The sequence below is a fragment of the Ochotona princeps genome, chromosome 21 (assembly GCF_030435755.1).
Source record: "Ochotona princeps isolate mOchPri1 chromosome 21, mOchPri1.hap1, whole genome shotgun sequence".
In the NCBI taxonomy this organism is placed as follows: Eukaryota; Metazoa; Chordata; class Mammalia; order Lagomorpha; family Ochotonidae; genus Ochotona; species Ochotona princeps.
In genome coordinates, this window is record NC_080852.1 from 6,252,464 (window position 1) to 6,275,360 (window position 22,897).

General features: G+C 40.9%; 1 protein-coding gene and 1 pseudogene across 1 annotated transcript in view; both read left to right on the plus strand.

The window, feature by feature from the left end:
- Positions 1 to 22,897, plus strand: part of CNTN3 (contactin 3) — a 283,223-nt gene that overhangs the window by 23,924 nt on the left and 236,402 nt on the right. Inside the window, exon 2 of the mRNA XM_004581629.3 lies at positions 12,910 to 13,036. Within this exon, the coding sequence (XP_004581686.2) occupies positions 12,910 to 13,036 (127 nt within the window). The remainder of the gene's footprint in view (positions 1 to 12,909; positions 13,037 to 22,897) is intronic.
- Positions 18,685 to 19,177, plus strand: LOC105941605 (transmembrane protein 50A-like; annotated as a pseudogene).

A 22,897-nucleotide genomic window follows, 5' to 3' on the forward strand; every position in this document is an offset into this window, starting at 1 on the left:
TGGAGAGAACTGATACCTCCGTGAGAACTGATGCAGTCAGCATTGCGAGGATTCTCCTCTCTTGAGTTTCCTCCCATCACAGATGGGAGGACCTTATGTCTTAGCCAAAATACTTGCAAGTATTTGTGCAAGCCAGATAACAGAATACAGGGACCAGTGTTCCAACCACCATGGAGATAAGGGCAGTCCCACTCTACATTTCATGCCAGGTAGATAAAACGCTGTTAGGAATAAAGCTTGTTCTTAGTCCTGTCTTCTCATAAATTGTTATTCCTCGGCCAGATAAAATTAACAATTTGATGCAAAGCAAGAGGTATGCACTAGTATCACCACATTCCACGATTGCACTGCTACTGCGCTGAAAAACCACAACTCATCCTTGCATCAAATTCCTCATAATGTTGCTCTCATTTCCACTGAAGAAGACAGAATTCAACGGTCCCCAGAGATTACATGACTTAGCTAAAGCTAAGTGAAAGTATTAGAGGGAACATCATGTCTTTGATGATGGAAAGTTGCTATTTCTTCTAGAGGTTATACACTTCTCTAAATCAGAGGTCAGCACATTTTATTCATTGAGTGCTAAACAGTGAATCTGCATGACCTTGTGGGGCCTATGGTCTTTGTCAGAACTATTCAACTGGACCTTTGTGATGTGAAAGCAGCCAGAGGGAACATGTAAACAAGTGAAAGCAGTTGAGTTCCAGTGAAACTTTATTTATAGATGGGAACTTTGCAATTTCGTATATACTTACGTGTCAAGAAATGCTATTCTTTTCATTTATGGTTGACCCAAAACAGGCTGGTTAGTTTCCGCTCATGGGCTGTAATTTTCCTACTGTCCTAATCTAACAACCCCTATCCTAAGGCATAAATGTATCTTTTTTTTAAAGATTAGGTCTTACCAAATGCTTCTGAAATGATCAGTTATAATGTATTTTACAATGTCCCTTGAAGAGATCCAAAAGAACATAAGTAGAGGAATCAATGATGCAGCCCGGACATGTTACTAAAATACAGATGCTGTAGGAGGTGGCAGATTCAAGGCACTGGGTTCAGTTGCTGATGAGATGGGATTCTTTTGGGAGGGCTGTCAAAAGGGGGTTTGTAACATGAAGCAGAATCATAACTACATTCTGGGAAGAAGACTGGTATGGATCAACCCTAGGTCATTTATTTAGTAAGCGAAGTTTATTATTTTTTTGCAAATGGTTACAGGTAAATTGTTTACCACATGTGAAATGGAGAGTGTGCCTCATTAAAATCACACTGGTGAGTCAAAGATTGTCAGACCTTGGATCTTTCTCCCCCCTTTTTTTTAAGAAGCTGAAATTTGACTTTATGGCTAACATCTTTGGATTTTTAAAATGAAGTCATTTAATTAAAAGGGAATGGTTTTCCCTTTGAATATTCTATCAAGCAAAACTAAGAAGTCTTTAGGATGAATTTGGCTTAACAGCCATCAGTGTGCAGTTCTGCAAACTGCAGCTTCCAAGCAATTATGACAGAGCATCTGCATAGCATAGGGTTGCAGAGTCTTTGATTTGCAAAACTCTAAAGAGGTGGTCTAGCACAGGTCAGATCTCCAAGGCACACCCAAAGCTGCCACTGTGAGATGAAGAGATAGGGCTGTGGAAATGTTTGGGCAGCCAACAGGTGATGATGAGGATGCTAACATTTCACCCTGCTTGAGAAGATGGAGCCTAAAGTTAGAATTGTGTGTGGGTTACTTGTTAACTAAGTTCATCATTTGCGTCAGTGATTCCTCTCACGTTAGGATATTTTGCAGAGCTATTTTCTTGTTGCATGGGAACAGGAAGAACTGTGACAATCATGATTACTCTTTTATTTTAAAAATACATTTAAAATTTATTAGACATGCAGAGTTACAAGGTTCTGGAGAGGAAACACACAGATGGACCTTCTATCCACGAGTTGATTCCCCAGATGAACACAGCTTCCTGGAGTTCACCTGGGCCTCCCATGTGGGCAGGGGCCCAAGCACTTGGGCCATCCTCTGTTGATTTCTGTGGCACATTAGCAGTGATTTGGATTGGACACGGAGGAGACAGCACTCAAACTGGAGCCCACATGGGATGCTAAGCTTGTGGCACAGTGTGGCTTCACACACTAAGCACAGTAAACTTAGGACTCTGAGGAATGGCATTGCCTTGTAGAAACTCATCTTGTTTCGTTTGTTTTAGTGACTGGGGCAGCCATTTCTTTCAAACAGGTCATTTAATTGTTAACTATGCTTTGTCCCAGATGACAAGTAGAATGCTGTTGATCTTGAAAGGAAATCTGTGTGTGTGTGTGTGTGTGTGTGTTTCCATGAAGCTTCTGTGTAATATTTGTGTTTACCATACTCAGAAGGGAATGGACAGGGTTTCAGTGAGCAGGAATCTATACATTGCTCAAAATACTTGGTTGATGACATTGAGGATTGTTTAGTAAAGAATCATGGATGCCATTCTTGAATGTACCTCTATTTGCATCTCGTTAGTTTGTATAATGAATGCTTGCTCATTGGATACATGCATTACAGATGGAGTTAGACAGTCTGCGTAGGATTGTTATTCTTGCAATAGGCAATGTCTGTCTGCCCATAATTTAACTGCATTTGTAAGGAAGTGTAAGCTCTCCTAGTCCCCAGCACACAAGAATAGGAGAAGTTCATTTCAAGTCTAGTGTTAATTTCCAGAATTTTCCAATATACGGGACATGTGAGTGCTTAAAGGGTAAAAATGTGTGTTACATGTGGTCACTGTCTTCTGAAAATTAAAAGCCCGGGGATAGGTTGGAAGGGATGAGAAACAAGGTAATATATATGGTAGAATGAACGTACTACGTGAGTAAAATCCACAAGGATTGCTCTAAGTATTCAGAATGGGAAAAGTTTACAAGATGGTGATACCTAGAAAGGATTAGTGAATGCACTAAGAGGAGTTTCCTTCCGCTTCCTGCATGACTTTCTTGCTTTTCATACACATCAGTAAATAGTTCTCCAGAGTTTGGAGACAAAAACTCAGCAAGCAAACAACAGAGGTCACCCAGACACTAGAGCCAATGAACTTAATTGATATCTGCTATAGAACCCTTTCTCTTACAGAGAATACTCTTTTTTTTTCCCATCAGTACATGGAATTTTCTGTAGGAATGATCATATTATAGACCACAAAACAAGCCTCCGCCAATTAAAGAAAAATCCTAATTATACTATGCATCTTCTCAGACCATCATGAAGTGAAACTGAAGACCAATAAGTCAGAATGCCCCCAGAAGATACACAGACAGCTGGAGACTGAATCATATGCTGCTAAATGAACAATGGGTTACAAAAGAAATCAAAGGGGGAATTTACCAATTGCTTGAAACAAATGAAGGCATCAACAGAATACTAGCCAATAAAGTCCAACAGTGCATCAGGCAAATCCCTGACCAGGACAAGGTGCAGTTTGATTTTTCCCTAGAATGCAGAAAGCTTAACATTCGCAAATCAATCATTGTAATACACTACACCAACAAATTGAAAAACAAAAACCATATGATCCTCTCAATAGATGCAGAGAAGGCATTTGATAAAATCCAACACCACTTCATGTTCAAAACGTTAAACAAGACAGGCCTGAAAGGAACATTCTATAACACAATCAAAACAATTTGAAAAACCCAGTGCCAGCATTACTAAGTGGTGGAAAACTGGAAGCTTTTCCAGTAAGATCTGAAACTAGACAAGGATGTCTGCTGTCACCACTGTTACTCTGTATAGTACTGGAAGTCTTTGTTAAAGCTATTAGGCAAGAAAAAAACTTGAAAAAATTCAAATTGGAACTGAGGAATTAAAATTATCCCTATTTGCAGAAGACACGACTCTCTACATAGGAGAATCAAAGGATTCAACCAAGAGGCTATTGGAACTCATAAGAAAATTTGGCAGGGTAGCAGGATACAAAATTAATGTACATAAATCAATGGCACTAGTATAGATGCCTCTGAAAGAATTTGTAAGTATAGTTCTCCTTTAAAATATTGGAGAGGGATTTTAAATACCTTGGAATTATTCTAACCAAAGATGCAGAATACCTCTATGATAAAAACTATGCAACACTGAAAAAGAAACAGAAGAAATTAAAAGATGGAGAAACCTCTCATATTCCTGGACCAACATCATCAAAATGTCCATATTACCAAAAGTAATATACAGATTCAAAAGTAATATACAGTAATATACAGATTTCTATTTACTGTTACTGGCATATCCTCTCAATAAATATCTTAAATAATAAAGTAAAAATAACATTGGTAGTAGCAGTCCTAACTGCTATTACTATTATGGATGATAATACAAATTTAGTTCATTTCCAGCTTCCAAAACAATGGAAGTGCTGGCGTTGTGGCACAGTGGGTTAAGTCTTTGCTTGTGCGGCTAGTATCCCATATTGAAATGCTGGTTTGAGTCCTCAGTACTCCACTTCTGATCCAGCTTGTTGTTAATGGTCTTGGGAAGGCAGTGGAATTCAGTCCATGGGGGAAACTTGAAAGGACCTGCTGGCCCACACCTGGCTATTTTCATTCCTTGGAGGAATGACCAACAGATGAAAAAATCTTCCTCTCCTCCACTCTTTCAGATAGAAACATAAATCTTTTTAAAAAACCCGCATGGAACAGGATAATGCACATTGCTAAGAACAGAGATGATCTGAAGAGAAAATAATCATGGTCCACATGCAGTAGAAGTAGCATTTCCAGACCGTTATGTATTAGTTGTGCATGTACGTGTGTGTGCATGCATCTGACAATAAGAGATGGTTAATTAAAAATAATTTGGAAAAGGTGTATCTGGGTAAGTCTGAGACCTTTCACCTACTTCTGTGTCATAGTTCCTGACACATACATGGGAAAAGTTGTCCCACCTGTCTCGTCTTGCTGGATCTCCATCCTTACATAACAAACATAATTCCTTTCAGTGGCCTGTAAAAAGAAAAGCAGGGTCCTTGCTTGGGAAGATGGAAATAGTATCTTATATACTCAGATATTTACACATGCAATGTTGGCTTCTGGTATCTGAGATGAGGCCAGGAAAGATGATGCTTTTTTTTTTTTAAATTTTATGAGATTTCAACTGCAAAAATACTACAAAATGCAATCACCAGCTGCAATTGTTTCTTAATAGCTTCCCCATTACAACCGATTGATAATAAGAATGCTTTATTGTCTAATTATTTTTTTTTTCATAGAAACAGTGACCTTGAACTAGGGTTTGCTATGAAACATTCTTTTCAAAATACATGAAAGAAATCATGTCTGGGCTCCCAAAGCCTTGACCTAAACTCTTTAGTGAAGAATAGAAACCAAAACTATAATCTTTTTTAGTAAAAGCTTTGAGAAAATGATAGTAAAGAAATGTTTTAAAAGGAGTTGATTAATGAACTCTTTTCAGTTTGAGCGGTGAGGACTTTTCATAGAGATGCTCAGTGGAAGTTGGTATAATAGAAAGCAGAAATAGAAGTGTTTTTGCTTTTTTTTAAATAAATGGACTATGGACTGTGTTCTCCTGGTATATTGAGCACATTACACAATGCCTCAAACAATAGCATGCCAACATTTCCTTTTTTATCGTGTAGAGTTGCTATTAAACCATCTAGCCAGAAAGGTATTACTATGGTTTGGGAATTGTCGAAGATGTCAGGCTGGATCAAAAGTACTGGAGCTCAGAGTCCTATAAAGACAATAGCATGCATTTAAAAAAGAGAAAGACATGAGGTATTAAGAAAACATTTGAATTTACCCAGGTTTAGTCCACCTTCTGTTCTCCTCTTTTTTCCCCAGAGACATGATTTCCTGCCATATAACTGCAGATCTGCTCATAATTGTAAAGAATATTTCAGCAGTCAAAATGAGAGTGTTTGAATTAAAAAAAAAAGTCTCCATGTACAATTGTAAGCACTCTTGGAAATACTCTAAAGTTCTCTTTTTATAATGAGCTGTACTATAGTTTGAATATTAATCAGTCCCGTGAAAAAGATCAGACTTGACTTCTAGCTCTGTAATTAGATCACCAACACCAAATGTCCAAATTCCACAAAGTTAAACTTACTTTAAAATAAACCATTTTTGTATACCTGTGTTTAAGAATTGGGGGCAGTTTCCAGTGCAGTAGCCTTGTGGCTAAAGTCCTCACCTTGCAACCACCGGGATCCCATATGGGCACGGGTTCATGTCCTGGCCTCTCTACTTCCCCTCCAGCTTTCTGCTTGTAGCCTGGAGAAGAAGTACAGGATGGACCAAGGCCTTGGGACCCTGCACCCATGTGGGTGACCTGGAAGAAGTGCCAGCATCCTGGCTTCAGATTTCGAATCAGCTCAACTCTAGCTGTGGAAACCACTTGAGGAGTGAACCCGCAGACAGAAGATCTTTCTGTCTGTTTTTCTCTCTGTGAATCTGCCTTTCCAGTAAAAAAAAAGAAAATCTTTAAAAAAAAAGTTCATTAGAGATTTTTCCAACACATGCCTTTGGAGGCTATGTAGTTAGCAAAGATGTGAGGGCTTCGGTTGGCTTTTCTGTGGATAATATCATGCGCCACATAAAGACATTTCAGTCAGTGACAGACCACATATATAGGATGATACAATGGAGATTAAATTAGATTGCTTTGTGTCTTAGTGCGCTTTTTCTATATTTAGATGTGTTGATAAACACAGCTACTCAACATTGTGGGTACCTAATGTATGCTGCCTGCTATGCATGAGGGAAAGCAGCCAGCAGAGTGACATGTGGTGCAGTCTGAGCCCAAGGGAAATAAGAACTGTACCTGTGGCCTAGGTGTCTGATAGACTCACCTGTGTAGGTGTGTGGAAGGACCTGGGGATGAAATCCTCCAGCCATGCATCTTTCAGAACATACCCTTATCACTAAGCAGGATCTGACCATGTCTGTATTTCTAGCTATAGACACAGGTGGCTGGAAATATAAACAGAGACATCCAGGCCTGCGTGTTCCCCACATAGGTCACATCTTACCAGTATTCCTTCCTCGGGTGATGACTTCCAAATCTGAAAGCAAGGGAGGCATGGTGAGCGTTTCCTTCACTTTTCTTGTTTTAAACCAGGGTTGGACTCTTCCCTAGAAACTCCAAGCTATTTCCATTACCTCTTGCCAGGGACTGAGTTGTACCCTCTAGCCCCAATGCAAGTCCAGTCCTAATCCTTGTGCCTCGTTTGGGTACTTCGATGGAATTGGGTCTAATGCAGATATCCTCAGTAAGATGGAGGTCATTAAAAGGTGTCTTCCTACAAAGGGGATTGGGCAGAGATGGAGAGCAAAGGTGACATGATGGGGGAGAGTAGAACTGAGCCTCCCCCAGGGCCCTCAGAAGGAATGAGACCTTCACCTTGAGTGCAGACTCATGGCCTTTGGAACCACGTGGCTGAAAATGCCAGGCTGTGGTGCCAGGTAATGGCATGGATAGCACTCTGATGCATGCTCCTTGATGATGACTGGTGTTGAAACCAGTTCTCCCCTCTCTTCTTGTCCAGCTGAGAAGTACAGGGAGTTCTGGGGAACTGATCTCTATGGCACCTTTGGTCTTTGTGGCAGATCAGGTTCTGCAACTCGGGGAGAGGGTAGGTGGTAGCTACTGAGCAGCTGTCAGCTGCTGGACACCGCCAGGTTTTCCTTCACTTGCTGCACATCTGCCCCTCAGATATCTGTCAGCTAAATGAATTGTCCCAAGATTGCCTCCCTTATCGCCCCTGGCTCTGGAAGCCTATAAATGGAATTGTATTTTGGTCTTTTCTTGTTGCTTTGGCATCTTTTAGCTTTATACCACTTAGGCCACAATGTGTCCATATCCCTTTACTGAACAGTAGAGCCTAGAATGTAGATCATTTCTTATGGGAGATATTTTATTTTCTTTGGCTTGGGTTCGCATTCATCTTGTTTGGGTCTGATAACCTTTGAAGTACAGGAGCTATTTCTTTCTAGATGCAGTTCCGCTTAAATTCTGTGTTTTTAATAGCTGTATCTGTTCTTGCTCCTTTCTAGAATTTACCCTCTTCTTTTCAAAATGCATTTGTGTTTTCACTCATCTAGATACGACTCTAGCCAACAAGGGGAGTTAAAATATTCTTTCCTTTGCCCTCTGGGAATTTTGAAGGTATCATCATTGATGTTTAGGAGTTTTATTTCTTTTAAAAAAAGGGGATGCAAAAGCTTGCAATCCCTGCCTATTTCTTTAAGTCGGTCTTGAAAAAAAAAACTGTATAGAACATGAGTATTAGAATTGACTGGTTGGGATTTGATCTTTCGCTTGACATCACCTCAGGAGCTCATAAAGCTTGTGCTCACATTCAGAAGCAGCTGTTCCTTGTTGCCTGTGGGTGTTTGTGGGGGAAAAAAAGCAACACCTTAGGATTAGATTTTTGGACTTATTAGTCCTGCTCAGAAATGTTATATAGCCTTTATTTTAGGTTGTAAATGTAAAATGGAGCTTTGGAGCCAGACTAGCATATCAAAAAAAATGCCCCTGTCACAAAAGCCAAGTTTGGCATCGATCTAAATGTTACATGGAATCCATTCAGCTGGGCAGGAGGCCCGCTTCGGTTCATGCCAGAGTGCTTCTTGCTGCTTATGAATATCCGTTGCCCATGGTCAAGGTTCTGTCCTTTTGAGGATCAAAATTCGTTTTGAGAGATTGTTGGATAGTGTCTTTTAGATTAGCGAAGATTTCAGCATCAATTCCGTCAAGTTTATCTTGAGTGCAATGAGCTCAAGTCCTCAGCTTCTTAATACCCAGGTGGTGCCCGCATGCAGGACTGGGGTCTTGCCCGAATATGTAGCAGAGCTACATACTGAGCTGCCACATTGAATTATTGGTTTGTACTTACTTGACGCTACGTGGTTGCTCCTGAATGGGCACTGATTGTCTCGAAAACCCCTGATATCTTGACATTGCAGAGATGGTGTGTCCCACAGGCGATCAACTTCACTGTCATCAGGCGCTACTGACATATGGTTGGACATGTAGGCTGATGTGTCATTTTCACCTCTGACCGTATTGAGAACACTGTGGTTTCTTGGGAAAAGGAACAAACCATGGAAGCACGGACTGGATCTGATTCCAGGTGTCCCAACAAGAACTTGTGTCGCTAAGGTCAGATTATTAAAATCTCTGTGCTTCAGTTCTCCTGAGAAGGTATACCAGCAAAAGCTATGAGAAAGATGAGCTGTGGAAGGACAATCACAGCTTTAGCCATAAGCAGCTGTCAAGTAAGACCACCTCAGAGGAAGTCATGGTGAGAATTTTTTTGTTTTGGTTTTTTTTTAATTTATTCATTAATTACATTGTATTATGTGACACAGTTTCATAGGTACTTGGGTTCTCCCCACCCCTCCCCAAACCCTCCCACCATGGTGGATTCTTCCACCTTGTTGCATAACCACAGTTCAAGTTCCGTTGAGATTCCCTCATTGCAAGCATATACCAAACATAGAGTCCAGCATCTTATTGTCTAGTCAAGTTCAATGGCTTCTTAGGAAGACCCTCTCTCGTTTGAAGGCAGAGCCCACAGAGTATCATCCCGATCAATTAAAAGCTCCAACATACCATCAGCAACAATTTACATCGTTATGGAATTGACGTAGTATTGAGTAACCAATATGTTAAAAATAAATGCGAGTTCTTAACCACATTCTGTGACCACCTCATTGACATTTCAATTTTTGTTTATACACAACATATAACATAACATACATAACATAACGTGTTTTATATAACATCATATCATCTTAAATTAAGGCAAACATGTGGTATCTAACCTTTTGGGATTGGCTCGTCTGACTACGGAGCAGAAGATTGTTTTGGCTTTTAACGTAGGTTGCTGACCAGCCTTGCCACCGACACCCCAGGGTTTGCTCACAGTTGTGCACCCCAGGTGCCTTTCCGACATAGGACAGCAACCACCTGCCTGGGAGCCCCATTTGCTAGGACAGGGTAAAGAGGTGACCGTTCTGTGGGACCGCCGTTTCACTCTAACAAATTTTGCTGTTGAGTAGGTACTGGTTTTTAGGAGCTGGTTATATAACAATGAATTATAAGCTAACAGCTAGTACATATACATGTACCCCTAATGCAAAATCTGGTAGATTTCAAATTTCAAAACTTGGGGCACCTCAAATAGCAAATTCTACATCTGCCCTCATGTGCCAGGTCATAGTCATAATGAAGCTACAGTAAAATATACAGAATCTAACACGGTTTCTGTGTATAAAGTGTATGTAAAACAGAAGTGGATGTTGTATTTAGACCGGGGTCTCATTACCAAGATATTTCATTGTATATAAAATGTACTAATACTCCAACGCGAGAAACGTTTGAAATCCCAAACACTTATGGTCCCAAGAATTTTGGGGTGGGAGATTTTCAATCTAGACAGTGTTTTGTTTTCTTTTGATTTTAAAGTTTTAATTTATTTATTCAAAAGGCAGAAGAAAAGGAGACAGAAACAGAGAAAGTCATAGATAGACAATAGATTACTATTCATCTACTGCTTCATTCCCCAAATGCCCGTAGCACCTATGACTGGACCAGGTCCAAGGCCAAGAGCTGGGACTCGATGCAGGTCACCCACGTGGTTCGGAGGGATACAGCTACCATCACCTGTCGCCTCCTAAGGAGCACATTAGCAGAAAGCTGGAATTGGGAGCAGAGCTGAGAGTGGATCGCAGGCACATCCCAAATGAACTGTTGTACTCTTACACCTTTACGGGATTTTTAATAGGGACTTAAGTAAGATAACCAAGTGCTCCATGTGCTGTCGCAAGTGTGCGAAGAACGATTGTAGATGGAGGAGGGCGGCCTTTGGAAGCTGAGAAGGTAACACGCTCAACTCTGCCTGAATGACCAAAAGAAGTAAGAGCTGCAGATGTGTGACTTCAAATGTGACAGTCAACTCGGCCTCAGAATTGAAAAGCAGGAACCCAGTCTAGGGTTTGACACGATGGCTCAATTGGCAAATCCTTCCCTTGCAATTGCTGTGATCCATATGGATGCTGGTTCATATTCTGGCTGCTCCACTTCCATTCCGCCTCCCTGCTTATGCCCTGGGAAAGCATCAGAGCATGTCTGAAAGCCTTGGGACCTTGCACCTGTGTGAGAGACCCAGAGAGTCTCCTGGCTCCTGGGTTCATATTGGCGAGCATTTAGTCACTTGAGCCATCGCACTGGACCTGACATTGGAGTTTTTATCATGGGCACTCTAGAAAAAGTTTTTTAAGCACCTTCTTTGTTACTTAAACCTTCTGCTTATCTTTGCCTTTTTTGATTTCTGTTCCCAGCTTTTATTTCCAAATTCATGCAGTTACGTTAGTATCTGATTGCTTTCATGGCTTGGGCACATCAGACACTTTGTGTGAAAGATGATGCTCTGTCATCCCATGAATGAATACAAAAGTCACCCCAAAATAAATTGGAAGTTACTATGCTAGAAAAATGTTAATGAAAAATTTACCCCCATATACAAGTATTTGCAAACGAATATTTAAAGTAGCTGAGCTCTGTCTTCAGGTCAGCTGGTAGGGTTGACCGAACCCACTACTTGTAATTTCATGGTCAATTTTCCCCACCCCACCCTAAATATAGACAGCCCTATCTGCTATGAGACAGACTACCTCCCAGACCTAAGGCAAGGCCCAGGCAGTTTATGCCAAAGGCCAAGAGGGTGTCCCTGCAGGAACTGTAGAGTCAATCATCTGGAATGTGTTGGGCATTCTGAGTCACTGTGCAAACCCACTGACATCACCATCCTTGGGCTCAGCCTTGCTCTTGTACCTGCTTTGCAGAACACTGGAGGGATTCATGAGTACGTGTATCCACATAGGATTCCCTGGGCAGTTCTGCTGTAGCTCTTTTCAATGATTCTTTCAATGATTGTGCTTCCGTTTTACACTTTTTGTTGATACAATGCATATTCTCTTGTGTTACTGCTATTGGAGGTACCAAGACATCAGCCCTTTGTTTTGGCTGCTGCAAAAGGTCTTGTTTGCTCTGTCTAGTTGCTCGTGGGTGGCCTTTTGTCTCAGGCTATCTGTTCATCCTTTTGTTTCAGTGGAGATGCCTTAGAAAGCTAAGCGTGTATTGCATGATTGGGAAGAGCCCCCGTCCTCCCTTTTTTTTCTGTCAATATCTTTTCTGAAACATTGTGGACATTAACTATTACAGCTGTCCCAGAGTAAGCATTTGGTGAGGGCCCTGTGTCCTTCTTTTTCAAAGTCTTAGTGCAAAGAGAGAATTTGTTGCGTGCAACTAAAAATTGACTTCAGCACATGTTCAGGTTCCCTTTACCAAAGTCTGAAACCTTGTTTAATAGACACCTGTTCAAGGTGGTGGCCTTCAACTTGCTAGTGGTAAAACAGAAATTCCACCAAGATGGCAGAATAACATTGCCAGCTGTGAAATATAAATGCTCAGCTGTCTTTATGAGAGAGTCCCAATCAAGTGCTCAACTGGTTTAAGTTGGGCTTTAGTTTCTTCAAGAGGCCTGTGATTGAAAAAGACTTTTCAATAAACTGTAATTGTTTATTCCCCTGTGAATACTCACCTATTGTCTATTGTTATGCAAAGTGATTCCTTTATAATTTTATTCACAGTTTGCTTAACTTTTTTTTTCTGTACCGATTTCCTTTGTTAAGAGGCATCCCTAAGCTGTTGGGATTGATACACTAGCAATAGTGCTGGAAAAAACAGTGCCTACAGAGGACCTTGCTTTATGGAGCAATACATGGGTTTTTGTTTGTTTTCCAGGTTTTTTTTTTTTTTTTTTTAAGAATGAACCTTAGTGGCTTGCATTGTTCAGTCTGCTTGTTTGTTACTTACTTACTTATTATTTTTTTGGATGTCTCCCACCTGTGCAGGGGAGCTGCTCCTACAAGGCCCCGTGTTTATCAAAGAGCCCAGCAACAGCATCTTTCCTGTTGGTTCAGAAGATAAAAAAGTAACCTTAACTTGTGAAGCGAGAGGCAACCCTTCACCTCATTACAGGTACAGTGAAAAGTTGGAAAATTCAAACTAAAACGATTGAGTTGATTCACTTTTTGCTCTGGTATATTTATAACACGTTAATCTATAATGATATGATATCTTCAGTTGATCTAAGAACATTTGAATCCATACAGCATATGTTGATTGGTTAACTACTGTATAGTAGGAGTTCTAAATTTAAGGAATGATAAAATTCTGTGACGAAGCAATGTCTTCTCATTGATTTATAGTGCAACAGAATCTATAATTGTAGTTTTGCACAGTCATGTAGAATACATCCATCTTGGAAAAGAAATTAAGTGTATGCGAAAGGTAATTTGAGGTCCTAGGTGAAGTAGTATGCTTCCATGTTCCTCTGTCTTCCTCTGCCATTTCACTGGTGTGTGTCGGAAGGGCCATTAACTACATTGGAATAGAATGGATTCCTACGGAAGTCATTTTTGAAGAAAGCCTGTGTCGCATACTAGGTGGTTTTTTGTTTTTAATCATGCTAAATTCTATCTCTTGTCATTATGAAAATGATACCTTCTGAAAGAAAATCTGCAAAGATGACAAAATGCATAAGGAAAAAACAAAAGAAAATAAATCTTAGCCCCTATCCTCGTAAGATAAAACCAGGAATAATTTGGAGATCATGTTGACTGTTTGGATGGGATGGATATTTACTTGGTTCAGTCACACAAGATTAACAGTGTCACTTTTCAGGGTGCTCAGGGGACCCACTTTAATGAAGAGATGAAATATTTATAAATAACACATTCTGCTCTCATGCAAGTGGCTTCAAGGAAATGCTCAAGGCACCTTCCAAACAGTGTGTTCTTCCAAGTGCTGGGAGCGTCCACTTCAAAAGCTGTTTACACTCTGCCTTTGTTGGCAAAAACTTCCTTAGAACCTGCAGAGCAAGCAAACTTAACTCCATATTAAGGAAACTAAATGTTTAGAGTACTGATTCTGATCTTACTGACCTGTTATGTTCTTTCAAACCACACAAACAGTAGAAGCCAGTTGTGCCTGTTCAATTGAGTTAGAATTTGGGTACAAGGTAGATTTACTCATCCTCTACATGTAGAAGGAACTAAGGTCATTTTCTTTGAACTGTTTTTGACAATAGACTTATTGATTGCTTGCTGTGTTCTTTCAATGAAATAAGCATTGTGGTTTCAGGTTACGGATCAAAACTGACAGGTGTTTGAGAGAGGAGTGTTTGAGCCTCTTAGGCTATTCCCATTTCTTACCGGAGTGCCTAGGTTGAGGGTCCTAGTTCTGCTTTCCATCCCAGCTTCCCGTTAAGTCTATCCGGTACACAAGTGGTAGCTCAGGTAGTTAGGTCCCTGACACCTATATGAGAAATTTGAATTCAGGTCCTGGCCCCTGGATTCAGTATGGCTTAACACTGCCTGTTGTGGGCATCAACAGATGAGAGAATTTCTTTTCTCTCTCTTTCTCTCCCTATCAGTACCACCTTTTGTCTGTTTTTCAAATAAATAAAAATAAAGAACAAAAAAAAAGGTAGAAGAGAGAGAGAAAAACCTTTTACTCTGCCTTTACTTCTTAACTAAATAAGGAAAGGATGGCAGACTTAAAATAATTAAAAACTTTAATTGATGAGTTAATTCCGTTAGAAGCACATGCAACATCTGGAAATATTTCTTTTTTTGGAGAAATATAAACAGTTCATTTAACAAGACAGTGTCATAGAAATGTTGTTTCCGGTGTTTTTATGGCGATCGGTTATCTTTTAAATGCATCTGTTCAATTCTCTATGAGATAGAGGATTTCTTTTTTCAATGAACATGGCTGTAAATATGATAAAGAATCCTGCGAATGACTCATGTATGGGCTGTTTTGATGTCAGTAAAGTTATATTTTCTGGCATTTATGAATAATTTGCTGAAAAGTGGGTTCAGCTGAAATATTGCCAGGATATAGGATTTAATCATATAGGAAAATATTTCTAAAAGAATAGATTTATTATGTTGGGATAGCTTTATCAAATAGCCAGATGTCTGGGACTCAGAAATGCACAAATATCCTTTTTTGATTTTATTTGTGGGGGAGTTTGTCGATGTTTCTGTGCACAAGGTCATTATTATAATTATGAACCTGTATTTAAATATTGTGATAGCATGTATCAAATGTTGATGTGGTGTTTTCGCTATCAGTGCGGTGACTCTTATATTGTGGCAGGATCCACCTGGCATTGACACGTTACACTTGACATTAAATCTGCAACAGAGAAGTGTGACTTACTTGATTTATTACTCTTAAGTGAGATAAGTGAAAACATTCAATATGCTGGGTATTGTTTCAAAATATTTGATTTGCGGCACACGTAGTAGAGACTTTGATTATAGCTTTAAAGATGTACTAAAGTTAGGATTACTAACAGAAAATATCACTTATACCAAATGTTTGTAAAATTGAAATCCTGAGAAGTACAAAAACAGGTCTTTGCACTGGAAAAATATTACACTTTCCTGCAACACTAACTTTTTACTTAGTGTAGCTGTGTGATGACTGGATTGTTGGAATGAAGTAAATGCAGTTTAGAGTAATGGGGTTGCCTACACAACTGTATGTGTTTAGCTGGACCCTTCACTGTTGGACTGATTTTTTTCCCCGCAGCTGTCATGGTCAGCTAGACACTGTTGCTCTGTATCTTTTAAGTAACCCAGAAGAAAGTAAGCTTGCTGCTATTGCTTCCTCTTTTCCTTCTTCTACTTCGTTTTTTCTTCCTCCTCCTCCTCCTCCTTCCCTTTCTCCGTCTTCACTATACAGGTCAATTGCATAAATATGTAATAACAAAGATGACACGGTGGGGACAGTGTTTGGACTAACGGTTAAAACACTGGTTTTAATGTCTGCATCCGGCAGCAGCATAGCTGGATTCAGTACCTATGTCGGGTCAGGCAGATGCCTGCAGGCAGGGATGATGGCCCCAGTGGTGGGCTTCTTGTCAGAGACAATGATTGTGTTCCTGTCTCTTGACCTCCACATGGTCCTTGTCAGTGTGTGGGTAGAGAACCAGTAGAGTTGAACCACCCCTCTCTAACTCTGAAATTTCCTTTTTTTTTTTTAATAAACGGATTTTGGACAGTTAGATAAGTAGATGGAAATATACTTAGCTGGCCAATGAGGAAGCTTAGGAAGTCATGTGAAACCACTTGTTTTTAAAGGTTCAGAACACAGAATAGGAAAGAATGTTCTTTGAAAGCTTAGAGGCTGATTGGTTCACGGAGGCAAACCTGTCTGATGAGAGATTTCATCTTTGTTATTTTCCCCATTGGGTAAAAAGAACTGTTATTTGGCCATGTTAGAAATCCAAAGGTTCAGAAATTCTCACGAGAAGTTACTTGTCTCAGGGTTTAATTGAGAATTCTACTTTCTCTTGCATTTCACTGTCTCAGCCCCCAAGCCTTATATTGAAAGGTTAATGAGTGCTCAGTCTCTTTGGAATTGCTGTTGATGCTGAAAGGGGTTGCCCTCAGGAAGTGTTAGTACTTCCTTAAGTGGGAGAGATTTCCCTACTTTGTGTGGATTCTGAGACTTCCTGCCTTTGTTCAAAGAAGTCTTGTTGGAGAAAGGTTCACTTGGCTATGGCTGCCAATGCCAGCCTACTTTTAAGGGGGACACGTCTTGGAGCTAAAATAAAGACTCCTTGAGTATTACTAAAGACCAGGCAAGCAGCCAAACTGCAAGGGTGGGCCTGCCTAATGTGCATATGTTCTAAAAAATGAATGATCAGCCTCAGAGTTCCTGCCATGATTCTGTCAGGTGGTCACACCTGCTTCTCAGAATCCTAGAATTCAGATGTTTTGTCTTCCAAATCTCTGATTTTAGTTTACAGTCTGCTTTGCTTTTGTAGGTAAAGTAGGCCAAAGAAAATAAATCTTAAAGCTGACCACCGCATGTATAGGTTTTGGGTCTTCCAGCCAGAGCCTGGCTACCAAGTTGGAACCTTATGGTTCAAGTTGGTAGGCAAGAGCTAGCCACATATGGCTCCTGCCATTTAAATCAATTGGATTAGGAATGTAGTTTCTCAATTGTTGCTGCTTCCTTTCAAGTGCTCAGTGACCCCATGGTCACGACAGTGTTGGAAGGCACAGATGAAATACCAGCACTTGTAGAAAATTTTCTTGGACAACACTGCAACACAGACCTTCTTATCAACAATTCTTATCCATGTAAAAAAGTCTTCCATTGTTTTCTCTCCACAAAGAAATGACCAGATTATCACGTTCTCTTGCAACTCTGTTGAACAAGTGAACTGGCTGGAGAAGGCCCCATCTGTGTGTTCTATTTACCGATCTCTTTGGGAAGAAGGGCGACAGAAAGATGCACGCAGACACACAAGGAGCTCCTACTTGCTAGTTTACTCACCAGATGCCTGCATGGACCAGGGATTGGCTAGCTCAAAACAAAGAGCTGAAGCTCAAGCCAGGTTTCCCTCCTGAGCCATCACAGCTTGGCGGGAAGATGGAAATAGGATCTTGGGCTGGGAATCGAACTTAGGTCCTTGGTTGTGAGATGTAGGTGTCTTAGCTACTAGGCTAACTGCCTGAAGAATCTGGCATGCACATTTTCTGGGCAAAATATCATTGCAAGCTAGGAGTTCTTCCATGGTTTCCTTTTTCTAACAGGCAGTGGCATATGCTGAACCTGTTTAATTTGCTGGAAGTCAACTAAACACATTTAGTATAAGAAAGGAAAGTAAAATGATTAATTTCTACTCAACATTAGTGGGTGGAAGCAAGGGAACTGTCAGTTTATGTTTGGTCTTTAAATGCCATATAGTGAGGGTAACACATAGTGTGATCATAGTACTATATATGGCACTATATTTGATTAAATGTTTACTATGTGTCAACTACAAATTATATGTGCTACTTATACTCCCTTTATAGAAAATAGGTATACTACTTGTATACCACAAAGAATATGGCATGCCTGGCATAAAATATACTATACCACATAGCATATGACACACTTAACATACATATATACACTATACAACATAGCATGTGACACACCTGACATAAAACATGTATGTATATGCTGTACCATATAGCACATGGTATACGTGGTGTGTGTGCATATATACATATATATATATGCTATACCACATAGCATATGATATACCTGGTATACACACACACACTATACCACATAGCATATGTGGCACACCTGGCGCATATATATATGTGTGTGTGTGTGTATGTGTATGTATATATATATATATATATGCTATAAAAATAGCATGCGGTACAGCTGGTATACATAGATAGCACAGCAGATCATATACCTGGATATACATTATTTATTGTATTTTATATAATAATATATCACCTACTATTGTGATGCATATTTGTTAAGTACAATTTTGATTATAGTGATTTGTGGACCTTAAAAACACGTACTTTTCATGTGTCCTATGATACCATTGATATGCTCCAAGTTAAATAAGAATTAATGTTCTTCTAAATTATCTTGGGTTTTAAAGAAAGATCATCTTGATGCGGGGTGCAGTGCGTGGTGGGACCGCAGACTCTGGAGCCCCTGCAGCTGCAGGTCAGGCCGGACAAACATGAGTCAGGAGTAAAGCGAGCTGTGCAGGATCTCCAGTTGTGTGTTTGAAGTGACCTGAAAAGATGTCGGGCTTTCTAGAAGGCATGAGATGCTTGGAATGTGCTGACTGGGGAGCGAAGAGCAACTCTATTGCCTGCATCGCTGCTGGGGAGCTGTTTTATACAAGCTGGTGGGTTGTCCTAGAAGCCATGGTGATGAATGCCTCTAAGGAAATACTCAACCACTCCTGTCATGCGTGTGGTGTGATAACAACCATTGCCTTCCTCATGATCAATGCAGTATCAGATGGACAGTGGGGGTGGTCTGGGTCGAACAGGTGCCTGCATCTGGAGCTTCATTGGTTTCATGTTGACCTTTGGCTAGCTGATTGCCTCCTTGTAGATCCTCTTTGGAGGTTATGTGGCAAAAGAAATACCCGCACTGTACCCTGGGATCACTGTGTTTTGGCAGAACGCCTTCATCTTCTTTGGAGGGCTGGTCTTGGAGTTTGGCCGCACCGAAGACCTACGGCAGCGAGGTGCTTTCCCGCAGCACACAGCCCTGCGTCTGCGCTGAGGTTTTTACTGCCAAGCCCTGTCTTTTTGTAATGCCGTTTTGTAAACTCCTCTCTGAGTCTATTCTCAGCTTCCTGTTGCATTGATACTGAAATCATGAGAATTCTGTATTCCGCAAACTCTATTATGGTATGCACTTGATTAACTTGTAATATGTTAAAGGCAAATGTTCCACACGAGTGCTCTTTGTCATGTTTTACCATGGCATAGTTTGGAAAAATAAAAGTCAGTGACAAAAAATTAACAAAAGAAAGATAATCTTTTTTTCCAGATTTCTGAGCCTAAACTCCTGTGTTCACCCCAAACCTCCAATCGTTGCAGCCTCCTGCTGTCTCCAGCTTTTTTTTTTAAAGATTTATTTGTTATTATTGCAAAGTCAGATATACAGAAAGCAAGAGAGACAGAGAGGAAGATCTTCCATGCAAAGATTTGCTCCCCAAGTGACCACAACAGCCGGTGCTGCACCGAGCCTAAGCCAGGATCCAGGAACTTCCTCCTCTGGGTCTCCCACACAGGTGCAGGGTCCCAAGGCTTTGGGCCATCCTCGACTGCTTTCCCAGGCCACAAGCAGGGAGCTGGATGGGAAGCAGGGCTGCCAGGATTGGAACTGGTACCCATATGGGATCCTGGCTTGTTCAAGGTGAGGACTTTAGCCGCTATGCCACCACGCCAGGCCTTCTGTCTCCTTTTTTTTTTTTTTTTAAGATTTATTTTATTTCAAAGTCAAACACACAGAGAGGAGGAGAGACAGAGAGGAAGATCTTCCATCCGATGGTTCACTCCTCAAGTGGCCACAATGGCCAAAGCTGAGCCAATCTGAAATCTGGAGCTTCTTCTAAATCTTCCACGTGGGTGCAGGGTCCCAAGGCTTTGGCCCCTCGTTTACTGCTTTCCCAGGCCGCAAGCAGGGAGCTGGATGGGAAGCAGGGCCGCCAGGATTAGAACCGGCACCTATATGGGATCCTGGCGCGTTCAAGGTGAGGACTTTAGCCACTAGGCCACCACGCCAGACTCCATCTCCAGCTTTTGGGTACTGGTCCAATATCTATAATCTGGCCCTGAGAGCAAGGTTATGTCCACATAGGTGGAATGAATGTAAAAGACGAATCAACCATGTGTGTGGTTCCTGAGGCAGGCGAGGCAGATGGCAGTTCTTCCAGGACAGTTCCTAGTTGACCGTGGTGCTGCTGCTTCTTACGGGAAGCCTTCCTGGTGTCCTGAGCCCTGGATTTCACACTCCAGCCATGGGCCTGTCCCTTGTACTCCAACCAATCTAACTGTAAGTAGAATGTTGACTGGTTACATCTGCTGTGACTCATTGAAGGATGCAGACAGTGCATTGCCATGCTTGCATCACAGATACCTAGCAGTACTGACTGCTCGGCTTGTGTCCTGAATGAAGAACTGAACGAAGCCAACAGGTGTGAAGAATTCAGTGGGATCTTGAACCACGTCACCTTTTAGAACTCGTGAATGACTTAAAGAATCGCTGAGTGATAAATAATTTATTCTGCAGGAGAGTGGTAGTGTTTTAAGATTTGTTTATGCAATCGAAAGGCAGAGGAATCTGGCAGAGAGAGAGACTGACTGAGTCAGTCTACTGGTCCACTTCACCATGTCCATTTCAGCCAAAGCTGGTCCAGGCTGATTCCAGGGACACAGACGTCAATTCAGGACTTGTAACTGGAGCGATGGCTTGAGCTGTCACTTCCTGCCTTCCATGGTGCCCATCAGCAGGAAGCTGTCACAGAGCCAGTGATGTAGAATAGGATCCCTTTTATAGGGGATGCAGGCATCACAGACAGCTTGCTAACCTGTACAGCCACTGCTGCCCCGATCGGATGTGCTTGTTTGGATTGAGTTCTCTTGGCTCCGTGTGACCACTGATTGCCATGGGATGGCAAAGATCCAGACTGCCTCATATCTTCATTATTACATCAACCTGGGGAAAATGGCATCTTTCCTGTTGGTGACGTCAGATGTCTGGAATGATGTCAGAAAAATAAAACCGAAGCTAATAGTGTCGTGACGCAACACCCGGCAGAAATGTGAAGGTTGGATTTTCAGCATTGATGGTGTTGGGATGACAAGAGAAATCGTGCCTTTTTCTGTTCTACCTTCTTGTGTTTTTTAGATTTTGTCTTTTCTTTTTGGGGGAGTGGGGGTAGGGCAGGGGATCAATCAGGAGGAGTGGTATACACTGATCAAACCCAAGTTACATACACTAGTTTATGTTCACCTGCTCAACCAATCACAAAGGCTGGAGACTTGGAATGTTCTGATTGGCCATAGCATGTCATGTGTTGAGTAGCCTCAGCACAGGACCTGGAAGCAATCACTGTCAGATGTAGGGAAGGCAATCAGGCAGTCATAGCACAGGTCTCCAAGAAGGCTGCTAGTCACTTGGAATAATTTTAGCACAGCCCCTGATGGATTTGCCGTAGGCTATAACTCTGTGAACTTTTTACATCCTAGTGTAGCTCTAATCTCGGATTTTATTTGTACATATGTATGTCTCAAATTTATCAATGAGTGAAAAATGAGAATCTGTGTCAAAAAATTTTTTAGAAACTTAATTTTTTAAAAAACACCGCATCCGCAACTTAACTCATCTGTATCATCAGCAATTATTGCTGAAGACTAACTAGCTATTTTTGGATGAAGTATTGAATATGCAAATTCAACATTCATTCTTTCCAGGGCTGCAATTATTCTGATCACTTCAGTAAACATATTAACAAACATTGCATTTGAACACAAATGCATTTGCTTATTAACTTGAAAGCCGAATCTAAAACCACAAATTGCTTCTGTGATTAAATTCCTAATTTTCCTGTCAACCCCCAAATAAAGTATTGCCTGTTAATTTAAAACAAGTGTTTAGCTCGGCATATTTCTCTTAGCCATTGCAGCACCCCCAATTTTTTTTAAACTCAGTTGTTTTGTTCCTTTTGCTTTTTTATACTGAACTCTAAAACTTCGCATTTTTTTTTTCTGCAGAATATTGTCTATTTCCACGTTCTTGGTCAAGTTTTACCTAGATGGTAGATGTTGTGAAGGACAGTAACGCTGCTGGTGATTGTCAAGTGTATTAAGTCTTGAGATTGTTTTTGAAACAACTAGAAGTCTTCTGATTTAGTTTCAGTTTTGTTAGTTTCAGTTTTAGAATGTCACTTTTTCTGACATTGTTATCGAGTTCGAGTGAAAGACTGAGTTTAGAGCTGGATGACTTTTCTGCTAACAGACTGTGTTTCTGCATTCATTATTGTTTTTCCATACTAGTAATGTGTTGCATACAAGGTTGCCGTGTCAGGTAACAATTAGTGTGATAAACAGGTAATAAATGGCAAAGTAATTGAAAATAATGACGCATCAGTTCCGCCTTCTTTGAGATGGTGTATTCACAGCAGAGATGAGCTCAGTGAGCGCTCTATGGAGGTTGCTTTTGGCTTGGGTAGAGGTGGGACTGGAAGCTTTGATGATCTCCAGTCGTGTGCCAGTATGATCCAGCTGGTGAGGATTCAGCAGTAATTGAAACAGTCATCACCCTCTGGCTGGCCTTGCCACACAGCACGTGGAGCCACCGTTGTGACTTAGGCCTCTTTGTAAGTGCCACTGTAGGTCCTGGCTGCCCTGCTTCTGATCCAACTCCCTTGTAATTAAACTGGGAAGCCATCAATGACAGCTTGAATACTTTGTCCCGACACCCATCCTGGAGACT